The 24,434-nt window shown below is 43.0% G+C and overlaps 1 protein-coding gene and 2 long non-coding RNA genes across 3 annotated transcripts; all 3 read left to right on the top strand.

The window, feature by feature from the left end:
* Positions 1-4,943: 4,943 nt before the first annotated feature.
* On the top strand, positions 4,944-6,591 carry LOC112938984 (uncharacterized). Its single transcript, XR_003242263.2, has 2 exons — positions 4,944-5,772; positions 5,947-6,591. It is a non-coding gene; the product is annotated as an uncharacterized lncRNA (long non-coding RNA).
* A 2,379-nt stretch (positions 6,592-8,970) lies between these two features.
* On the top strand, positions 8,971-11,205 carry LOC112939096 (uncharacterized). Its single transcript, XR_010741731.1, has 2 exons — positions 8,971-10,124; positions 10,935-11,205. It is a non-coding gene; the product is annotated as an uncharacterized lncRNA (long non-coding RNA).
* A 1,912-nt stretch (positions 11,206-13,117) lies between these two features.
* LOC4337797 (uncharacterized) lies at positions 13,118-23,199 on the top strand. Its single transcript, XM_015782688.3, has 12 exons — positions 13,118-13,785; positions 14,076-14,219; positions 14,304-14,458; positions 15,423-15,698; positions 15,795-15,922; positions 20,450-20,567; positions 20,698-20,790; positions 20,912-20,989; positions 21,109-21,196; positions 21,937-22,005; positions 22,558-22,629; positions 22,779-23,199. Exons 1-12 carry the CDS (start codon positions 13,209-13,211, stop codon positions 22,823-22,825), a joined length of 1,845 nt encoding a protein of 614 aa, XP_015638174.1. The 5' UTR covers positions 13,118-13,208; the 3' UTR covers positions 22,826-23,199.
* Positions 23,200-24,434: the final 1,235 nt, after the last annotated feature.

The following is a 24,434-nucleotide window of genomic DNA, read 5'->3' as shown; positions in this document are numbered from 1 at the left end:
TGCCGCCACCGCCCTCCCCTCTCCTTGTAGGGGCCGGATCTAGGAGAGGGAGGGGAGGGGAGCCGCTCGCCGACGACGGATGCGTGTCAGCCCTGCCGCCGTCGCCCACACGTCCCCACCCCTACCGTCACCCCTGTGCCTCCACCCTCCGTGCCGGTGCCACCGCCGCGCTGCCCCCTCCCTCTCTGGCCAGATCTGGGAGGGAGGGGAGACGCCGCCTCCACCCTCCGCCCCGGTGCCGCCAGCTGCCTCCTCCACCCTCCGCGCCACCGCACTCCTCCGCCTGGAGTTGCCGCCGCCGCCGCCGGTAGCCGCACCGAGAGAGGAGAGGGAGAGATAAAGCACCGGAGAGAGGAGAGGGAGGGAGATAGGAGAGGCTGGGAGTGTGGGGAGAATGGGTGAGGACTTAAAATTTTTGTAGGGTTAGCTGTCGCTTTTAATGGGTCCAATGTTTTGGCTGGCGGAGCTCTTAAGCTACCGCCTGCGAAAATTAATCGGACCACTTAAGTCCGCCTGGAAAAATTAATTTTCGCAGGCGGATGACAAAAATCCATTCGATTTATATTTTCGTAGGCGGAGATTTGGCTCCGATGGTCATACCCACCTGAAAAAATAAAAGGCCAACGTCGTTAAAAAATCGTTTTTCTAGTAGAGGTCCAGGCGCGCCGCCGCGAGAGTGGGGTGGAGGTTCACCATCGTGGGGACGAGGAAATACACGTTCCCGAGGGACCTAACCAGGACGTCGTCGTTGGTCATGATGCGCGTGATCCTAGTCGCCGGGAGGAACCACGCGACATGCTCCAGTTGCTCGTTCAGGACAGTGAGGATGACCTCCTCTCCGGGGTTCACCAGCGATCGCAGCAGCCGATGGTCCGTGCCGATGTTGAACACGCGCACATACTTGGTCTGCTTAGACTGAACAATCTTGGTGAACACTGACGATGAGTTCTCCGGCGAAGGGATCGTGCTGGTGCCAACAAAAATCCCTGCTCATCATTGGAGTAGAAAATTCAGTGTAGGATGGGCAAACACAACAGATGATTTCTGAATTCTGAATCTCTAATTACTGACAAAGTGCAAAAAGATAAAAGTTCAGTTGGTTCTTCAGTATAATTAAGCTTGTTAATCCATGCATGTTAGTACTTTCGTCAGACACAACAGGTAGGCCTCCTTTCAGCCAGTCTCGGCCACCACCTGAGCCGGCGGTGAGAACCCCAGCCGCCACCGCCGCCGCCCCACGCCTTCTTCGTTGCTTCAAAGACACAAGACACGCCTGCTTCCTCGCTATTTCAAAGAAGAGTAAATTTCACAAAACTACATGTTTTATTGTTCAAGTTGCAGAAAACCACACACATTTTGACACTTGGCACTTAAGTACATATGCTTTGGTAGTTTGTTTTCACAAAACCACACTATCGATGAATGGATTTACCAGCCGTGAGATGACGTGGTTGTTCCATATAGGATGAGGACGTGGCATCCTATTAATTTCGTGTGATGGCTGGTAATAGGATGCCATATCCTCGCCCTAGGTGAAACAGTCACGTTATCTCGCGGGTGAATCCATTCATCGATAGCGTGGTTTTGTGAAACTACACTACCAAAATATATGTACTTAAGTGCCAAGTATCAAAGTGTGTGTGGTTTTTTGCAACTTGAATCACAAAACGTGTAGTTTTGTGAAATTTACTCTTCAAAGAACAATGAACAGGGAGAGAGAAAGAACGGTATAAGAGAGAACAAATGCTATATTACTCTATTTCATCCGACCGGGCGAAGGACTGATGTGGCATCCGAAGTGTCATCCACATGTGCAAAAACCACTGCAAAACAACTTTGGAGGTAAAATGTCCGGTATTGACAGTTGAGGGATATATTATATCCGGTTTTAGAGTTCGAGGGTGTATATTAGACAAGCATAAAAGTTTGAGGGCGTAAAATAGACTTTTCCCTATAAAAAATAAAAACATCTTTTCTTATCTAGGTACTCCCTTCCTCCCAAAATAGACCAATCTCATATTAGAATGTGACATACTCTGATATACTATGAACACATATTATGTCGAGATTCATTATCATATATCCTAGTATGATGTTGGTTTGTTTTTTGGATGAAGGGAGTAGAAAAGAGAAGATAAAATTTTAAAATATGTTTTTTAGTTTTGTTTTTCTGACTTAGTATGTGGGTCAGATTGACACATAGGCATCTAACATGTCATGCCATGACAGTGCATAGAGCAGCTTGGAGCCCATTTGAATTTCTATGATACCCAAGCCAGATTCAGAGACCCGAAAATGTATGTTCAAAGTTTAGTGAACTAGAAGAAACACATGCACAGGTTTAATTACTGTTTGTGTATCTTGCTCTTGAAATTAGATACGTGCATAGTATGTGTCAAGGTAGACAAGTATTTGTTGCTCTTTTTCTCGGCAGACTATTTGATGAAAGGAATTGCGCAGCCAGAATGAGAATGTTGACTATAAAAGGTTCCACAAGTTTTTAATTTGGTAAAATTTTCTATATAACACTTAAATTTTGTGTAATTTGTTGATAGACATTGTAAAAACATGTCATGGCTAAAATACACTCTAAAAACTGATAATTTGCTGGAGGTCACTTTCGACTTAGCTGGAGAGAGAAATTCTTCAAAAAGACAAGAATGCCTCTATGGTCAAAAGATTTCGGGTGAGACTGGAGTGAAGATGAAATACGATGTCTACCAGTGATATACTTGGGGTGATGCTAAATTTCGAGTTGCATAATTTCTAAATTTTTGAAGCATGTGATGAAATATGATGTAATATTGTGTTTGAAGAATGTGATTCCATGGGTATTCTTGTCTTTCTCAATAATTTATCTCTCCAGTTTTTTCGATGTCTATCAACAAATTATACAATTTTTGAGTGTCATGTAGCAAATTTTACGTTTTAATTTAGATGATATTAGGATAGAATCTCCGAGCGGTTTTCCCAAAAATTTAATTCCACGTGATAAACAAATGACAAATTTTGCTACATGACATTTTAACTTCGTGTTTTAACCGTAGGACACCGTCCGAACTCACTTTTTGGGGGAAAACACTTCATAAACTTGGTAATTTACCAACGGACACCACGCCAATTTGAAAACACTTCATCTATAGCGTCTGAACCTTGCCTGAATGTGTTTTTGAGCGACTTGTATGATTCATTCCATGAATTACTACCCCATCTGCAGCTTATAACAAGTTAGTTAATATTCCATACATTTTCTTCTTTTACAATATAAGCATTTGTATGAATGTTCTCTTTATTGTATGCAGCCATTAGAAAATATCGGAAGGTCCATGACGAAGGAAGTACCAGATGACCTACTGGTTATCTCATGTGAGGAGGACTATGAAACCTGTTCACCGCTTCTAAAGAGAGGTGAGAATGAGATATAATCTTCATATCTCAGTGTGCATATTGTTTTCACCAAAGAATATGGACAGCCAGTTAATGACCATGAATCAACAGGTGCCAGTGTTTTCGAATCAGAGCTTATACTGAACGGCATAGTTATTCAGAAGCTAGAAGCTGGAGTATGAGAGGTTTGTCTGGAACTACATGGATATACCTATTTCACACAATTCACAACATGAATTCATCATATAGACCAATGCATTTCCTTTTGATGTGAATGCAGGCATCACCTCTTCTTGGATCGCGTTAAACAAACCCATTCAACGAGGTGGTTGAAAGACGCATCCCATGGCAGGTTTGTACCTGTCTCCAAGTGTACATAGCTAAGGGTGGTGCAGCGTAACTGTAAATACTGTAGGTAGTGTTACCTGGACACGGGCACACGTGTCGGAATCTGACTCGGACTAGCTGTACGAATCGGCACACAAGAATTGGACAGTTGAAATCCGACACAGGTGTCGGGATCCAACTCGGACTTGAGGTGCCCGGTTTGGCAAAATATTTTGGACACGGGTGTCCAGGTAACACTGAACTATGCCTGTTCTTTCTGTCGCCAGCTTCTCCAACCCATTGTAAATGAATTTGTAGCCACGGACAATATTTGCCTTGCGCCAGTCGCGGAGCCTGTTTTTGTTTTCATTTTCTTCTTATGGTTCATCTTTTTTTTTCTTCCTTCGATGGTCTCTGTAGCTCGATCTCACATGTAAATTTGTAATTTGTGAGAATGATATTATTTTTGTAGGTCTACTTCGGAATCTCTGTTTCTCTACATGCTTTGCAGCGTGTATCTCTTGTTGAACTGATCTTTAGTTAGACAAATAAAGGTGTGTTTGAGAAGAAGGAGATTGAGGAGATTGAGAAGATACGCAAAACGAGGTGAGCCATTAGCTCATGATTAATTGAGTATTAATTATTTTAAATTTTAAAAATAGTTTAATATGATTTTTTAAAACAACTTTCCTATAGAAAATTTTTGCAAAAAACGCACCGTTTAATAGTTTGGAAAGCGTGCGTGCGGAAACGAGGTGCTTTCTCCCTCGATATCCTCCAAACGAACGCTGCCTGTCCCTGAACAGCAAATGTCTATGTAACTTACCAGTAGTAGTGTAATTTAACCTGCAGAAATGTACGTCAATTCACTCTTGTATAGAAACAGTCTTGTTTCTGGTATAATACATCGGTGAGCCTGGGACGTCTTTGTGCTGAAATGTAGGTCAATTCACTCACTACAGTTTCTCTGGTCAGTCCCGATACAGTATACCGGTGAGCGTGTTCGGCTCTAGTGCCACAGTTTAACCTCAAGTACTACTTATCAGGCTATTTACAATGTAAGCTATAGGGCCCGTACCTCAGCCTCAAAACTTGATAAAAACACTTATCTCGCAGTGCAAGCACCTATAGTTAGGATACTAAGCCCACAGCCGGTGGACCCCCACGAAAAGGCATTGAGACATCGAGTACTACTCCATTGCCTCCACTTTCCCGAAAAGCCCTCGCCTCCTCTCCTCGAGTTCTACTCGCGCTGCTTCGCCTCCTCCCACTCGGCCGCACACGCCGTCGCGCCTCCTTCCCTCGCCGCCCGGCGTGGTCGCCGCCCTCAACGCTACCGCCAGCGGCAGCGACTTGAGTTGATTTGGGGTGGTTTGGAGGCGGAGGAGGAGGCGGCGGCCACGGAGGAGGCGACTCCCTGAAGCAGCCGTGGAGGTCGGCGACGAGGAGGAGGTCGTCGAGCAGCTGCTCCATCCACGGCCGGCGGCGTGGAGCGGAGGAATCGGTGGCGGGAGTTCTGTCCCCCCACCTCCTTCCCCTCCCTCTCTGTCCCTCACCTCCGGCGGCCGTGGCGGACTTGACGAGGAGGCCGTGGTCCTCTTCGCCGATGCATCCCGGGCTTGGAGGTGGCGGCCGACGGCGTGGTCCTCGTCGCCGATGCAGCCCACCCCTGTGCTCGTCGTCTCCGCGGGCGCACGAGCACGCGCGGGGCTCTAACCTGTGCGGAACGAGGCGGGCGGCGGCGGACAGCAGGCTGCTGTGCGTGGGGAGTAGTGCCTCGGCGTCCTTCGCGGCGACGTTGTGGCCGAGACGGAGGTGGGGGTGGAGAAGAGCCGCGGCTGGGGGCGACGTCGACGCCGCCGGTACAGGCGACGCGGCAGGACGTGCAGGCCGCCATCGCCATGGCGGTCGAGCTGCGGGCGCTCCACGCCGCGGTGGTGGCGGCGGCGCCGGCGCCAGCCGCAGCCCGGCCTCCCGCCGGCCGCGTCCCCCGCGCTCTCCAGGACGGCAGCGGCAGCGGTGGCCACCGTTGGCGAGGACTACCCGGTGTTTACTCCGGTGATGATGCTTTTCTTGCATACAGTCACACTGTCACTGCAATCTTTGATGATGCCATGGCGATGTGCTTTCTTTGTTCATCTCTTCTCGTTTTCAAGGGTCATTCGTTGGTGATGAACTTGAGCCATTCATTACTTCTCCTTAACTTGCATGCTCTTCTTGCCGACGAGGAAGATGGCAATGACGACCACCGTCAGAGTCACCTGCGGAGGTGACGACGCGGATGACGCGACGAAGACGGCGACGTCGGCGGCGGGGTTCCTCCCGGCGAGGTCCATTGAAGAAGAAGAGAGGATCAAGAAAGGGGACGGAAGAGAGAAGGCGAAGCTATCGCTATTCCGATTTTCGAGGGCGAATCCGGGATTCCGCCTCCCGTCCGTCGCGAGGGCACGAGCGCGTCGGGGTCACGCGGTCCACAGCGCACGGGACTCTGTTTTTTGACGCCGCGCGTGGACCCGCCGAGAGAAGGAATCGCGGTGCTCTGCTTGGGGGCGAGTCGCTTTGCTAGGGCGCGATACCATCCGCCACGTCGGTGTTTTTCCTAGCTGGCCGAGTGAAGCACCGGTCCAACTCACCGCACTGTGAGAGGCCTCACTGAGCCTAGGGCAGCTAAGGTGCCTCAGTTTAACCTTGCAAACCATCTAAATTAAGTTCTAAAGTTTGTACACACGTTTGGTTTTTATCAAGCCTGTATGTAGCTCTGTTGATCAAAATATGCACTTTATAATGTTAACTTCCATCTTGATGTTATGAGAGGTCTGTTGAAGCAAATTCTGCCTTCTGCTTCTCACATTAAACTAGTATATCTTTTGGTTGGTAGTTATTCTTGAGAATTATTTATGTAGCTTGGATTACCAACCATTTGATGCCCTATGTTCATTTGATGGTAACCTCTGTTTGCTTAGGCAGCTAGTATTAATTTTCAAGCCTGAAACAACATTGCATTGTTTTTAGGCACTGCCTGCTATGTGATGCTTATGATGACACGTTAATGGATTCATTTGATCCTCTCTATTCATGCAATATATGTCCTTGTTTCGCATCCCCTGTGTATATGCCCTCGTTTGTCTGATTATACTCCCTCCATATTTTAATGTATGACGCCGTTGACTTTTTATCCAATATTTGACCATTCGTCTTATTTAAAAAAATTATGTAAATGTGATTTATTTTATTGTGACTTGATTCATCGTCAAATGTTCTTTAAGCATGACATAAATATTTTCATATTTGCACAAAAAAAATTAAATAAAACAAATGGTCAAACGTTGGTCAAAAAGTCAACAGTGTCATACATTAAAATACGGAGGAAGTAGTTGCTATTAAGTTGAAAAAGGATATCCACCATACCACCCAAAATGTACCCTCTAGCACCATGAAATACCACAGCTTGTCGCAAGACCAATTAAGAACAGGCGAGTTTTCAGGAGTACGTGTCTCTGAATATTGAAGCTAGGCAGATCGATCAACTTCTGTGCTGTCTACTACTGTGTTATCTAAAAGTTGTCGGTCTCTTAATTTTCTGTAAGGACTTGTTCACTTTGTTAAAAAAAAAACCTTACTAAATTTTAGCATTGCCAAATTTTGCCAAAATTTTATAGGTTTTCTTATATAGTTAGTAAAATTTAGCAGCAAACTAAATGTAGCCACTTTTTTGGTAACTTTACCAAAATTTGGTAAGGTTGAAAGTAAGGTTGAAAATGGCTCTAAAGTGAACAGGCCCTAAGAATTGACAACAGACTTAAGGTCCATCCATGTAGAGGATGGGAGCAAACAACCAAGAAAACAATTTATCATATTCAGAATAGTGCCCTGAAAACGTATTCAAAATCAGCAAAAGAATTGCCATGCAATGTTGAGTTATTGCTTGTTTGCGTGTATCTGTCATGGTATCATGTTGCCATTTTTTTCTTTGGTTTGACCATAAGAAAAAAAAATACAATTATCATTTATTTTATTACGACTTAATTTATTATTGAAGATACTTTAATTAGGTCTAACCTTTTGCATATTTATATAAAATTTTTTAATAAGACAATCGGCCAAATGTATATTAAAAGTCTATTTATTGAAAGTTATTTAAAATAATAATCTTGTTGTTTTTCCTGTATAAAAATAATAATCTTATTGCTTTAAGTATGTGATTAATAAGAATATAATAAAAAAAAAGAACAAGACCCCCATGATTAATATCTAATCGGTTAGTGGATTTGGATGTGTACGGATCGTTTAGATTCGACCCAAATCCGTTAGTACAGGCCCATGCGCGTAAGGCTTCTCGCGCACACCTCCGCAAAACCCGGGGAGAGAGAGTGGGTGGGTGGGGTGAGGAGAGGAGACAACGCACGCAAAACCCTCTCCCCGGCGGTCGCGGCCGTCGTCGTCGTCGTCGCTGGCGACGCGGCGCGGCGCGGCGCAGAGCAGCGCGACGCCTCCCTCCGCCGCCGCCGCCGCGCAGCGCCTCCTCCCTCGCCATCGAGCCTCCCACACAACGCATACAAGCTTAGCTCCCGAGGAGGCCTCACCGACCAAGCGGCGTCAGCTCGCGCCGCGTCCGTCGCGGGTGAGTCTCGGCGTCAGCTCGCGCCGCGTCTGTCGCGGGTCCTCGGCGCCGGCCCTCGCCTCCTCTTCAGGGCGGCCGCGTTCGCCTCCCTCAGCTGCTTCTGCCTCTGCTCCGCCTCCTCTCCCGCCGTGCGGCCCCGCGCGCCGCGGTCTCCGACGCCAGCTCGCCCCCCCGTTCTCTGCTCGCCAACGGCGCGGCGGCGTCCTGATACAGACCTTGCTGGGGCCCTGGTCGTTGCTACATCGGAACCAACCTGCGGCTTGCTTTGAGCACTTCTTCGTCGATTATCACTGAGTGCTGCCCCTTATCGGAAAAGTTCATTGTTCACCATCATCTGATCATCAAGCTTCACTGGTATGCTCCTAGAACCTACATCTCAGACCCTATTAATCTATCTATGGCGCGTTCCGAAACAATGTCCTGGAAATGTATGATTATTGATTACTCTGATAGTGCAGGGTTTAAGTGGATTCACTATTATTGATTTTGCCTATGTAGGGATGCAGGATTATATAAGTGGATACACTTGAACCCTTGCACTTATACATCCCAGACCTGGCGTATTGATCTATCTATGATTCACTATTTGACTATTTGTTGGAATGCTTTTTTTAGGGAGAGAAAGGTGGGGGTGGTGAACTGGTGATGATAAAGTTGTAGAAATGTTTGTTCTAGGATTGCTTGCATTTTATCTGTAGTAAGATAGTGTATGTGGTAGGGATCACAGTGAAATCTCGATGACACACAAGGGATTGGACAAAATTGGAGGGCATGGAAGGGATTGAGTCAGTTTTGAGGTGCATACAGGGAATTTACTCCTAGTTATATGTTGTACTGTTACAGGCCTTACTGGGGCCAGCGCGGCTGCTTCCGTGCCGTGGTTGTTGCTTCATACGGACCAACCTGCAGGTGCTTTGATTTTCGCTGTGTCAATCAGAAGAAGGATCTCCACCAGATGGCTGCACCAACCATTTTCTCAAATCCGTTAGAGAAATGGATTTTCCACAAAACCAAGGAGTCAGTTTTCTTGGTGGACTTTGTGCCCAAAAAGGATGCTGATGGAAAGATAGAAGAAATTCTTAATCGATTGGAAACTGTACCGGAGGACAAGAGACAGAAACTAACTTTCGAGGATAGATGTTGCACGGGTTTTGTGGTAGATGACAAGTCTCAGGAACTTAAGATATTATGCTCTGCCCATTGCCTTGACCATCTTTTTACTTCAGAAAATCCAATATCAGCTCAAGAGATAGGTGATTTATATGACATTAATATCATCTGTGATCACTATGAATGTAGTTTCCGCAAAGACAAGACACCGGACAAGATAAGATACTACTCGAGGGCAAACATTGTTCAGATTGACTGTGACAAAGACTTAATCCTTCTAAATGTAAGCAAAAAGAATGTGCTTGCATATGGGAAGAATGGACGGGCTTGCCGGCATTCTCATCCTGCGTTGGTTCCTAGTAAGAGACATCTAGAGCCAATGGAGAAGGTTCTTATGGTTTCTTGGCCACCATTTAGGCCCAGGACAGTAGCATCGGGCAAGGTTTCTCATTGTGACCGGGAGTACGCTGACACAAGTAAAACAAACCTGGTCGGGTACACTATGACACTGGTTGAAGTGAATATACAGAGTGAACCTGGGGGCTCAGGTGCTCCTTTGCTTGATGCTGATGCAAATTTCACTGGGGTACTGCATGGAGGGGCAGATGGCTGTTCTTGGTTTATATCATTACCCGACATCTGCCAGGCTTTAACTTCTTGGGGTATCCTTACTCAGTAGGTATAACTTTAATCACCAGTACCATAGTAGTTTTAACGTCATTATTCTGCAACTTACAAATATTGTTTTATGAGCAGAACAGTTATTCTTTATATATTCTACTCCAAAAACTGTGCTATTGTTAATGATATTTTTGAGATTTGAGCATAGCTTAGGTGGTGTGGTGCGAAGGTGTTCGTCCACCCCACCTGGGTTCCAATCTTGAATCTAGCGTGCTTCTCACGGGGTTTCTTGCACGCCCCCCTCTCCTCTATACAAAGAGAACCAGCTCCTTTTGGTTATTCCCTTTGTCATGATATTTTAGAGATATTGGATCTGGTAGTTTAAAGAAGCTTTTAGTATTTTAGCTGTAGGCCTATTTGTGAATTCAGGGTTTTGGGGGTACTTAGCAACATCATATGCACCATTTTTTTAGCAAGTAGTCCTACATGGACACATATTAGCCCACAAAAAATTCACACAAGCAAATATATACATTTCTTAGATGCACCTTGCAAAAAGAAAAGGTAATATATAATGTGTTGTTTGCTCACTGCTCACTCCAAAACACTTACAGTTACTTTATTATCTTTCTAGAGTGCGTGGTTGTTATTTATTAATAGGTAAACATACAGTTACTTTAGCATATCTGATCCTATAATAGCAGCAGTGATTTTAATAACCATATGGTTGTTAATAGATAAACATATAGTTTTTCCAGGTATTATTAATTAGTTGTTGAATTGCAGCATTTCCCCTTTTTGTTTTCGTTTTGTTTTATGTGTACCAATTACAAGTAGTTTTATGATGTCTTGTTTCTTAATTTTGCAGTGCTCCCTGCCATCCTTGCAAGTAGTTCCAATCAAAGAATTTCATTTGTAGCGTTGGGCCACCTGGAGTCATGGATCAGTTTTCTTGCCTAACATTCTCTTGATTTTGGGCCACTGAATGATGCAAGGAAAAAACATCAGAAATCATCTGTGGTTACAAGTACTGGGAAGAATAGCAAGAAAAAATACAGTTCATCTTGTAGGACAGACTTTTACTGCAATGAATTTATGTGGAAGAGGCATTAATTTCTGAGATCTTTTATTTTGCTGAAGATGTTTGTTTTTTCTTCAACCTGCTTTTATCTTTTAATTTTCATTGGCAGGGAGCTGAAGATCTTTTATTTTCCGGGATGGTTCCTTTCATCCTTCTTTTTTTTCTTTTTTTTCTCTTACGTTGTAGCTATTGCTTGGTGCCCTTCCATTTTCTACTCGGCTGCACAAAATGAGTAATCTACTTGCTGCTGCGGTTACGGCGCTCTTGCAATGATGCTTATTAAGCTGGTTAAAAATGGGGCACAGCTGCATGAGCGACGAAAGGGAACAATATGCGTGGAGCTTGTTTGGTTCATTATAAATGTAGTTTCAGAATTGTGTGGGCTTTTTGCTTGTGGTTGCTTGCAATTTTTTTGGCAGTGCTGATGCTTGTTGTCTTGTTATATTTGGTAATAAGTGTCCTGCATGCTTAATCAATATGAGGGAAGAATATGCTAGGATGTGAGAAAATCTTGCTGAGGACCTCCTGCTCAGTCTATTGGACAACTTGATGTGTTATAAGTTCCTTTATCAGGCCTGAAAAATCGATTCATTTAATTTGTTTGAAGCATCCCTAATCCAATGCAAAAGGGACGGACATACATAGTTATGTACTGTGTCATACAACCCATCCTAAATCATATGTGCTCGTTACAACGCACATGTATGTTAACTACTATCAGATAAACAATCAGACGTTTTTACTTAGTTCGGATAAACGATAGCCATCGGATCAATAATCAAAGGCTGTAGTCTGTCACCCAACTTAGTTCGGATAGTTTCCACTCCGGACACTTTTCTAAAACAAACAGTGTTTGTCAGATAATTTTTACATGTTTTGGGAGATAAAAACAAATTCAGATTTTCTTTTTCTGGAGATAGAAATAAATATAGTAAGGATAGTATCCAGCTCAAGCAAAAAAATTCTCGATCTCAAACTATCCAAAAAGTTTATCTACCCCACATTACCTTCAACTTTAGGCCTATATATCTCTAACCCAACTTATTTGTGAAATATATATTTCTTTTAGAAACATAGTATGTATCAATATGTTATATTTACTGGTTCCAAACCAGTATAGTACTGGGTAGTATTATTGATATTACAAATATTAAAATTTTAATGGTATATTAAATAAATTGACTATTATTTTTCAATGTAATAGCTTATTTTATAAAGAAAGAGTACATGTCAATTACATTTGTGAATTTTTTTAGAATAAATAAATAAAATTCTAAAATGAGATTTAATATGGATACAACCTCTTATTTATAATCTAAAAGATTAAATTTAAAAACTAAAGAGTCTAATTTATAGTGCCATATTATATTTAGCATGAATTTAGCATACTGTTTTAGATAAAAGAACTACAATTATATATAAGTCTTCGTTGATCTTGGAATCACAATGATGACCGTATCCATTTTTTTACGTGTATTCAATAACATTTGATTTTCGGTCTGATTTTGTTATTTCACTGGCAATTTTATCTTTCGATTTTTTGTTCATACATATTCGTGTTCATATAAATCCAACTTGCAGTTACACGCATGTGGTGACTTCGTCAATTTCTCTAGGATTTGCCAGCCCAGTCTTCGAAGATGCTCGTAGGGGTAGAGTTTGCGTGCGTGTGTTCATAGGGGTGAGTGCGCGTGCGTTGTGAGTGTATGCGTTGTACTGTGTAATTCTAAAAAAAATCATTTAAATTCAATTATATAGTACAGTTACACTAAGTTACTATGCACAAAAATTAGATTCTTACAACTACTTTTGTCTTTGAATTTACGATTTTTATGTTTATCTTTTTATTTTATAGGATATACTATCACATTTCATTCCTAGAACCGACCGATGCGGTTGGGTCGGGTCGGGTCGGGTCGGATCCCCTCGCCGCAACGGCCTTAGCTCGCCCTCTCCCCGAACCCTCGATCGAAATCCCCAACTCCAAAAATTCCTCGAGTAGAAGTGCGAGTTTCTCCGGCGATCGCAAGCAAGAAACCCTAGGCTTCCCTCCGGCATGCCATGGCGCCTGGCGCAGCGGGAGCGGAGGAGGCTTCGGGGTCCGTGAAGACCCGGTCGAGCGCAAGGCGACGCCGCAGTGTCAACCGGGACGGCGGCAGCGGGGTGGTGGCCTCGCTCGCATCCCAATCGGCGGCGCGCGCGGAGCGATCCGAGAGGCGATCAGCTAAAAGGTCAGCAACTCTGGCCGATCAGAGCAGCGAGGGTGAAAGGGCAGCGAAGAAGATGGATTTGGGGGTGCATGAGGAGGAGGAGGGGGTGAAGGTGGCGCCGCCTTCAGCGTCTGCGTCAGTAGCGGAGGAGCAACAAGGGGGAAAGGGCGGCGAAGACGATGGATTTGGGGGTTCAGCAGGAGGAGGAGAAGGTGGCGCACTGGCGCTGCCTTCAGCGTCAGGAGTGGAGGAGGGGATTCCAGTGGAGGACGAGGCCTCTTCTTGCTGCAGTTCTCCTCTCCGTAAGCCATACATACCCCGTGTTGTAATTGGACACAATGCCATGGGTAGAGAGATCTATAAGCCTATCGGAGGTGAAGACTTCAGGGCACTTGATCCGTGGGAAGCCAAATACCAGGCAAAAAGAGGTTTATACTCCTTTAATTTCATTCTCTTTAATTTCATTCTGGTAAAAATAAATGAAAACAATTTACCCGGCCAAATACCAGGCAAAAAGAGGTTTATACTCCTTTAATTTCATTCTGGTAAAAAGAAATGAAAACAAATTACCTGCAAGATTTTGGGGAAAGAAAAGAAGGGCTATTTATCCGTACTAGATTTTGCAATAAAAAGAAAAGAAAGGAAGAAAAAAGGAGTTGGCAATCATGCATTTCTTATTAGAACTAACAGGTGAAAATTCTTGCTCTTCCCTTTCTAGATTGTCAAATGAAACTGCCCACTTTACTCCCATGCGTACCTGACACATGCCTTACTGATCGGAACCTCCTCCACATTCGTGAATCATCGACTAAGACTGTTCTTCATGCTGCAAAGTTTGTTGTGGGTCTTTCGTCTACTATAGGTAAACATCATCCTATTTTATTCATGTGCATTTAAGATTTACAAGTCTCGCTATTTGATTAGTAATTTGTAAATTTATTTTTAGATGGCAAGTCATTATCTAAGAGTTCTGGTTTCATGATCGATTGGGATGAGAAGAGCAAAACAGGCACTATTTTGACATCAGCCCTTCTTATTTGCAAACAGTCCCCTTCTTTAGATGATTGGAAAAGTGCAAACCAGTATGCTTCTAATGCTAAGGTGAGTTTACATAGGAAATTGGCACATTTGATTCTTCTACTTTCACTTATATGAGGCCATAATGATTTTGTAAAAATATGTTTTCAAGTTAAATCTAGCATGTGTTACTTTTAGCCATATACAAGGCCCTATATCAGTACTAAATTGTGGGCTAACTTTTTTGCAGTATTTAGAGCATCTGTTAGGTACTTTTGACATAATTTCGTTTTAGTTAGTCTTAATTCAAAGCAGTTTGAATAACTCTCATTAGTCGTGTAAGACGTGGATATTGCCAAAAGTGAAGAAGGAACATGCTATTGAAGATGATGCAACATGTATCTCTCACAAGGGGGGTGGGGACAAAATAAACTAGATAGATCCTTGTCTGCACATCCACACGCATCAATGGTTCCCAACATTAACTAGTACTCTGTCTATGGATGACTCCTATAAGGGATGAAAGAATATAAATGGAATACATGGGCTTGGTTATAATGCCATTATTTAACTAAAGCTTGGAACTGGGAGGTACTATATCATATCAAGGTTCCTAGTTGCATATTGGATAGGATATGCCAGACTTCTCTAGAAAATACAGGCAGTAATGTAAGCTTTTCTCTTAAATATAATAACTAGCATATTTCCTGTGCCTTGCAACATGATTTTAATTAAAGAAATTTATCGTTAACATGTTATTACCATCTCTTAATTGTTGTTCATATTTGTTACTTGCATATGGACCTTTTTAGCTCCACACTGTTTTTTCCTTCCCACAAAAAAGTAGTTCGTTGGTGGAATTGTTTGGCATGTGGGCCCTCTAACCTCACATGTCATTTCTCTTTCTTAAAAAAAAGTTGGGATTTGTTAGCGGGGGTGGTGGAACCACCACCACCACTCCCTTATATAAGGAGTATAGATTTCAATCTGGTCCGTTTTAGTTTCTATGCTCTCACAAATATAATGCAATAATTAACTACTATTTCAGGTTGCAGTTCGCTTTGTGGATGGTACCACTGTGGAGGGTCATTTTCTATATTGTCAGGAGCATTACAACCTTGCTTTCTACAAGATTGTAGTGGACAGATCCATCCATTTACCCTCCTTTAATGAAGGAGTGAAATGGGCTGAAGAGGTCTTTATCCTGGGAAGAGATGAAAATTCGTATCTGAGAACAAGCTATGGTAGGGTTCAGTATTTGAATCCACATATGAATGAACGCCGTCACTATGTATACATTGATGGTTTCAGTGCACCTCCTGAGGTAAAAATAGATTATGATACTCATTTTTTCCTATTATAGTTTCATTTTTTTTGTTTGTGGTTAATAATTTAAATATTGTCAATGTAAATATTGTAGTATTACAACGGGGGACCAGTCATTGACTTAAGGGGAGATGTTGTGGGCATGTCTATCCGCAGTACAAGAGGGTCTTTTATTCCTTCTAACATCATCCTCAAGTGCTTGCAGATGTGGAGGAAGTTCCAGTATGTTTTTTTTTTTATCCTCAACTGTCATGATTTTGCTAAGTTAATTTATTAATAGCTGAATGGGCGCTGCAATAGAAAAGAATTTTATTGAATGTGTTATTAAGTGTGCCAGCTTAATCGCCATACACTGGACGTTTTCAGAGATTGCTTCTTTGGTAAATTTATGCAAATGTTCATGTGTGTTTCCTGCATACCAAATGTGGCATTATATTATGGCTGAACACGATATATCATTCTAATTTAAAGAAATGCTTAGTGCTTTGGTAACTGATACATGAATGCATGATGACTAATGAGAAGTGGAAAAATGTACATAATTGATCAATGTATATATGCATGGATAACTTTGTTTTAATCTTATGAAAGTATGGGGAAAACTATCTAATTGAAAAGACATATAGACCAAGGATTTGGGTGTAACAAGCATACTACGCATGCTGCCTCCTTTCCCTAGTCAATGTCAAGAAACCTGACATCTTCACCTAAAATCTAAAACCCGTCATATGTGCTGGAGAGCATGCTAGGGACTTTACAATGTTGGATTATCACTTATCTTTAAATGCTAGTGCTACAGGGAGTAAATATTCTTATTTTGGTAGCATTCTGAATTCTTTAACTATGGCATCATCTCCTTTTTGATTAGTTGGAGAAGATACAACCTAAAAAATACTGACGTAGCTGCAGGTAAATGTTAAGTGTGTTATGCAATCTAATCTAAAGTAGTTAAAACAGAATATTTTCATGCGCTCTCATTAGGCCACGTAATCAACTAAATAGTACCATTGGATAAAACAAAAGAACTAATACCAACCGTTGGATACATAGACATAGATAGACAGTTCTAGACTCATAGCCAATGAACCAAGTTCTATGAGAGCCTTCACAAAAGTTCCAACTGAAGCCTCGATCTCCAAACAGCTTGCTAGATCAAAATCAATGCCCCTTTTAGTAATTGGAAGTAAGAGAGTTCAGAGGGATCGGGAAGAGCAGCTAGAAGAGAGAATTATTTGTCTTGCTTGATTTTGAAATATTACATTTCATAAAGGAATAAGTTCATCTGAGGTCCCTTAACTTGTCAACGAATCTGATTTTCGTCCCTCAAACGGAAAACCTGACACAATGGGTCCCTCAACTATCAAAACCGGTGCATATGAGGTCCCTTGGCGGTTTTGAAGGCGGTTTTGGCCGAGGTGGTGCCTACATGGCTAATTTGACTCGGTCTTCATCTGACGTGGCGCTTATGTGGCAATTCGGTTAGGAAAAATAATAAAACCCATGGGACCCACATGTTAGTTCCACACACAAAATAATAAAAAAAATGTTGGGACCCACGTGGGCCCCACATGTCATCCTCGCTCCCTCTCTCTATCCTCTCTCTCCCCTCTTCTCTCTATCCCTTCTCTCTCTCTGTCCGATGGAGCAGGGCGAGCGGTAGCCGGCAGAAGCGGGCGACGGCGGGGAGGAGCGGCTGGCCGGCAGAGCTGACATCGTTTCAAACGTAGCTGAGCTGACATAGTTTTACTTGGACATGCCGCCGTTGGAGTGGTTGTCCCAGCCCCAGGCGTCAACCACCTCGCCGCCGACATCGAGGCCATCATCCGCGGGGAGATGTCCCACCTTCACGCCGACATCGAGGCCATCAAGGGCAGCATCGGGTGGGGGAGGAAGGAGGCTAGCGTGGGGGGCGGGGAGGCCGGACTCCCCCGTGACCATCGCCTCCATCTCTGGGTTTCGCCCACCGTCGCGGCCATCGCCCGGATACGCCTTCGACGGCGTCGCCGCCGCAATGAAGCAGGCCGAGCCCGTGGTCACTCACCAGGTTCGTCGCCACCTCCCTCCCTGCACCGCTCCATCTGCGCTCTATGGCCCTACGCGCCGCGGACCTGACCTAGCCCGCCGTCGGCCGCTGCCCGCCCCGCTCCGCCCCGCCCGTCGCCCGCTTCTGCCAACCGCCGCTCGCCCCGCTCCATCGGCCGGAGATATAGAGAAGAGGGGAGAGAGAGGAGGGAGGAGTGAGGAGTGAGGATGACATGTGGGGCCCATGTGGGTCTCACCATTTTTTTTTATTGTTTTGTGTGTGGAACTGACATGGGGTCCCACGGGTTTTATTATTTTCCGGATCGAATTGCCATGTAAGCGCCACGTCAGATGAAGACCGAGTCAAATTAGCCACATAGGCGCGACGTCAGCCAAAACCGCCCTCAAACCGCCGAGGGACCTCATCTGCACTAGTTTTGATATTTGAGGGACCCGTTGTGTCTGGTTTTCTGGTTGAGGGACGAAAATCGGATTCATTGACAGGTTAAGGGACCTCGGATGAACTTATTCCTTTCATAAATCTGCCTGACTTATACCTTGGACTTGGGCTCTAACAAACTTAACTCCTATTCTATTCTTTTCTCCTAACCAGTGTTTTTAACAAAATTCTACAAGACCACATACAAGGAACATGTGCCCAACCTTGTACAGCTGACTATGCCATGTATGCGCTACAAGGTGGGGTGAGGGTGACAGCGCGAAACCACGTAACGCTTTTTTAAAACATTGCTCCTAACTGTGAAGTGCTGCTGTATCATCCCTTCTCTGCATATTCTCTGACAGTCCCTGTGACTCTTTGAGTGCTGCTATATTTTTTTCTCGAAAACGCAGGAGAGCTGCATTTCATTTCATTAAGGGGAAGAAAAAGCAATACAAAAAACACAACACAAAGAAAAAACAAAGTAGGAGTGCCCGAGCCCTCCTACCAAGACCCACACACACTAGACAACCCGGGGAGCTTAGTTGCCTAGGTTAACCGTCCCACTAAGGAGCCTTTGAAGGCGAGAAGCTCCAGCAACACCCCAAAGATGGCCCTCATTTTCTATCACTTGCAAGACCGTCGCTACTCTAGGATTGGCGTTATTGAAAACGCAGTCGTTGCGGTGCTTCCAAATCTCCCAAGCTACTAATGTTACCAAGGAATTAATCCCTTTCCGCACCTCCTTCGGCTGGTTCTTCGTTGCTTGGCTCCACCACCTCAGAAAGCGGTCGGTAGAGGGCTGAGGCGCAGCCTCGGCTAACCCTAGTCTCAAAAAGATTGCCGTCCAAACTTGGCGGGAAAAAACACAAGAGATCAAAATGTGTTGGATGGATTCTTCACTTTGATCACAAAGGGGACAGATCACTGTGTGCTGCAGCCCACGTTTAGCTAGACGATCGGCTGTCCAACACCTATTATTGATGGCCAGCCAAATGAAGAATTTGCACTGGAGGGGAGCCCAACACTTCCAAATACGTTTCCAGGGAGCAAAACGAATCGAACCCAAGAAATAGGCTTCATTAGTTGATTTGCAAGTGTAAATGCCTTCTGCAGTAAACTTCCAAACATGTTGATCCTGGACATCTTGTAGCAGTACCACCTCTTCTACTAGTTCCCAAATGGCCAGGTACTCAGCAAGAACCTGGACCGAAAGCCCCCCTTGGATGTCAGCAACCCAACTTCTATTTGTCAAAGCTTGTGCCACAGAACGTTGCTTTCTTGCTCTTTTAGGGATTAAGGCGAAAAGATTGGGGGCTAGCTCAGCAATCGTCTTTCCTTGCAACCATCTGTCACTCCAAAACTTGGTATGTTCTCCATTTCCTAGGATAGTTTTGACAGCCACAGCTAAAAGAGAGTGGACATTTTTTGGCACATTGATGGATAAACCAGCCCAAGGCCTAGACGAGTCTGTTTTTTGCAGCCAAAGCCATCTCATGCGCAAAGCCCACCCCATCTTTTCGAGATTAAGAATACCAAGTCCCCCTAAAGACAAGGGTCGACACACTCGATCCCAAGAGACCAAGCAGTTTCCTCCATTTGCATTGTCACTCCCTTTCCATAAAAAACCACGGCGCCTCTTGTCAATGGCTTTAAGCACCCATTTAGGAAGATCCAGTGCCATCATTGCGTAAATAGGGATGGCTGAAAGAACCGCCCTAACAGCTGTGAGCCGGCCAGCTTTATTCATCAAAGATGCTTTCCAACCCGGGAGATTGTCTGCTACTTTGTCCACTAGAGGCAGCAGGTCAGCCTTGGTTGGTTTCCGAATTGTAAGAGGAAGCCCAAGATAATTGCAAGGAAAGCTGGACATTTGACAAGACAACTCATTAGAAATTAACACCAAGGGGATTAGCATGAATTGGGCAGTCAGAACATAAGTGACATCATTCCTTGAAGCAATCCCATATTGGTGTTCCTTTCTTGCGCTTTAGCTTGATGTAGCAGTGGTATAGCTTGCAGTGTAGGCTATTGTCGTAGCAGTAATGTGTATTGCTGTTGCTGCTGCATGAGTCGAACCCTTCTGACAACTGTAATAAGTGTACAGAAGTACAAAATAATATCACACCATCTTGTTCTCGAATTATTCAAGCCTATTCAAACAATATGCTATGATCTAGTTTTGACAGCTTGTCAAAATCTAGGCATTTAAAATTGTCAACCTTAATCTCTCGTTTGAATTTTATGTTCTTTTTGACATCTTTAATGAGACATGATTATTTGTACAGATGCATTCCTCGACCACATCTTCAAATGAAGTTTTGGGGCATGAAATTTCTTAACCCTGCTCATCTTGAGGTGATATCTTGCAAGTGCAACATTGATGAGGGCCTTATCGTTAAAGAGGTATATATTGTTTACTACTACTTACTTTAGGACTATTGTTTACTGCCACTTTTGTTGGGGCTTTCATTTGCTTTTCTTGAAATGGCTTTTCTTATTATATTGTGAAGTAAATATGTTCAATTTATCATAGGTGTCAGAAGGTTCTATTGCTGAGAAACTTGGGGTTAGAGTTGGTGATGTCATTAAATTCTTCAACGGAAAACATATCTCTTCTACTGTTGAGGTAATATAGTAAATATTTGTAAGTCTCCTATAAGAAAAACAAAAGAAGTAATATTATGCGATATTATTTTGTTTTACATTCTTGACATTCATGTAATTTCTTATTGTTGGTTTTGTTTCAGTTGGAACTACTGTTGCTGCAAATATCAGAGGATCATTTTTACAATGGAAATGGCCTTGATTCCAAAATAGATATTGTGGTAAGTTCACTTTATGTTTCTAACACAAAAATGCTTTAGTTGTGTCATTTATGCCTTAATATGACACTGCAATTAGCAAAATATTGACTACGAGGAATATATTTTATTGAACTTTATAGATTGGAGTATTCCACACACGCAGTGGTGTTTGGAGAAGTCGGAAGTTGACAGTACATGTATCCGACAAAGGAGAAGTTGTTATAAGAGGTACATGATGTCTTTTGAGTCTGTCCTTATTTGATAACTATGCTGAGTGTTTCTAAACCTGAGGGGTACTTTTTTTCAGTGGTTTTAGATTTAATTGTAGCCCAATTCAAATTTGTAAGCTTTACATGCATACTGTGCACTGCACCAATGCATTACTTCCACGAAGGTTTCTAGAAGATTCTAAGATTTGTATGGTAGGAATCCATCAGTATGGAATTTTAGTAGATTAGGCATCATTTTAGTGAATAATCATGTGCAAAAAAAAGGGAGCTACAACTTCATGTAATATGATCGGGAAGCATATGATTCAAATATTTCTTGGATTAGATGCCCTAGAGAATTTGGGGTTGATGCCTTGTTGTGTTCTGTTTTAAAACATAAGTGAGGCCATATCTCTGAGCACGTCGCCAATGTTTTAGTTGAAATTCTAGCATGAACTTATCAAATTTTATTTGTTTGACCAGATAAATCCAATTATTGTTTGCGATATTCTTTAAATGATTTCAATTATTTGAGCAACGCCTGTGTTATTTAAACTTAATATCTACTTTCCGGAGGGAAATAGAGCAAGTGAACTGTCCTACCTTATGATTCTGAGCACTTATTTATAAATAGTTGTACATTGGACATACATGTTGAATCTTAAGATGATATGCAATAAACAGCAAAGAGTTACATGTGCATGTTTTCTCCCTTACGTAAACACAAAAGATTTTTCTTAACAGTTTTTTATATCCTAGGTGAATTTCCTGTCACTAGAGAGACAATTTATGCAAGATGTCCACTTGACCAAGCAGATTCAGATCCAGGTAGCAAGTTTTGCTTTGTTTGTAATATTGTGATGTGAATTACATGTAGTGGCTGATGTCCTGCAATTTGCATGTGCCTTTTGTACCATCACCGGTTAGCCAATTCTTGTACTTGTGTCTTCTACAGTTTATGGTTATCAAGAAACTATGCAAATGGTTTCTTGAATAGTTGAATTGATTTAAATTGCTTTAAAGATATTGACGAAATGAGCTTTCATGCTGTCAATTTTTTTTTTCAGATGTAGTTAGTTTTTGTAATACTATTTTTTTAGCTTAAAGGAAATATTGTTTCTCGACTTCAGGACTCGAATTAAGAGTACATATAGGAGAAATATAAGACAAAGCGTTATTGTAGGACTAACCTTGATGTTAGACAAAATATTTTTGTAGGACTGACCTTGATTTAGTATTCCACACAAAAGCAATAGGATATTGGGTGATATGCAAATGGTACATTCTTAGGAATATAAATTGGAGTCCAGTTGGTGTTTACTTTTCATCAGTTATATGGGTTATAAATAATTCTGATCCAAAATGATGTTTATTGTCCAGACAATTCTCAAATCTCTCTCACAGATCGAACATCGTCATCGTCATCGTCATCGTCATCATCATCAGATTCAGGTAGGGTATCTTTGACTGAATTGCCTGAGAAGTGATAAGTTCTGCTGCTATTCATTGCTGTTGCTATGTGAATGTTAATACTTTATCTTCTATGGAATTGATGATAAGTTGAATATTCAGTTTGCTGAAATGCAGTATTCATTTCCCAGGTTCTCTCCATGCCCCTACTTCTACTGAAGGAAGGACACCCACCTGATCCACCATAATCTGATCCAAGATTTTAATAACGTGTACATAGATAGTCTCATCAAACACTACTGGCCATCTCCCACTTATGGTATTAATCAACGTGTACATGGATAGACTCATTGTACGCTGCTGGTCATCTTTCCATCTCCCACTTATGGTATTAGTCAACGTGTAAATGGATAGACTCATTGTACGCTGCTGGCCATCTTTGTTCTGTCTTCCATTTTCTTGGAGTGCGTCTTTTCTTTTATCCTTTTTGGGATTCCTTAACCATATAGATATAACTATCTGTGAACATGGAGATGATGTCCATGAGCATGTTCTAGCTTTTCATTATGTCCACATGGAGCTATGCAAATATTTCTCTTTTTAGAGTTGAAACCTAGAATGTTTCTTTTTTAGAAACTCTACGTTTGGCCATTAACAAGTTAATCAGTTCTATGAATTGCCATATATGAACACAAGTTCTATAAAATGCAAATGAATTTTTTTTTTTGCCATTGTCACCTTTAACCTCATGCAAAATGTCCCATTTTAACTCAAGCATTCTGCAGGGCGTAGGCATTTTGAATTTGTGCATATAGCTAACGTAAGTAAAAGGTAGACTATGAGGTGATAACCATAAAACAAATAAAAATCCATGAAAACTGTACCTAAAATTAAGTATGAGATTTGTCTGATGATGTTGAACCTGTCAAAGGTCATAGGATCTGAGGATTTGTTAGTGGTTACTACGTTTACCCAAATTGTACAGCCAACATATTCTGCGGTTTATTGTCTAAAAAAATTACAAGATCCTACAGATACCCTACTTGCTACCAATCATGAAATAGGGAAAAATGGCTCAATGACATCGAAGAACGAATTTGAAAATGTACCACCAAAATATACTCTAATACCCAAAAAAGACAGACATTATACTAGTAAATGGATAGCCCTTTGTCCAGACTCGTTTTACTTTTAGGGGTGTCAAGATACATTATACTAGTATAAATGGACAGCTCTTTTGTCTAGATTCGTTTTACTATGAAGGGGTGGCTTTTTTGGAACGGAGAGAGCAGGTTCTTATATTATAGGATGGCTTAGTATTTTCTCATGACTAAAAAAAATCGTCTCATCAGTTCTTCACATATTGTTGCTTTAAGCAGGTGATTTAGAACAATAATAAAAAGGTAAACCCCATGATTAATATCTAATCGGTTAGTGGATTTGGGTGTGTACGGATCGTTTAGATTTCGACCCAAATCCGTTAGTACAGGCCCATGCGCGTGAGGCTACTCGCGCTGTCGCGCTCGCGCACACCTCCGCAAAACCCGGGGAGAGAGTGGGTGGAGGAGACAACGCACGCAAAACCCAAAACCCTCTCCCCGGCGGCCGCGCGCGGCGAGGTCCCCGGCGGCCGCGGCCTGCTCCTCGCCGCCGCCACGCAGTGCCTCATCCCTCGCCCTCGAGCGACACGCATACAAGCTTAGCTCGCGCCGCGTTCGTCGACTACGCCCGCACGGCCGTCTCCTCCCTCCCGCCGTACATCCCCGCGGCGGGTCAGGTCCTCGTCGCCGCCAGCTCGCCGGTCCCCGACCAGCGCTCCCGGAGGTCCAGGGCGGCCGGGGTTCGCC

The sequence above is a fragment of the Oryza sativa genome, chromosome 5, assembly GCF_034140825.1.
Source record: "Oryza sativa Japonica Group chromosome 5, ASM3414082v1".
In the NCBI taxonomy this organism is placed as follows: domain Eukaryota; kingdom Viridiplantae; phylum Streptophyta; class Magnoliopsida; order Poales; family Poaceae; genus Oryza; species Oryza sativa.
This window is presented reverse-complemented; position numbering and strand designations above follow the sequence as displayed.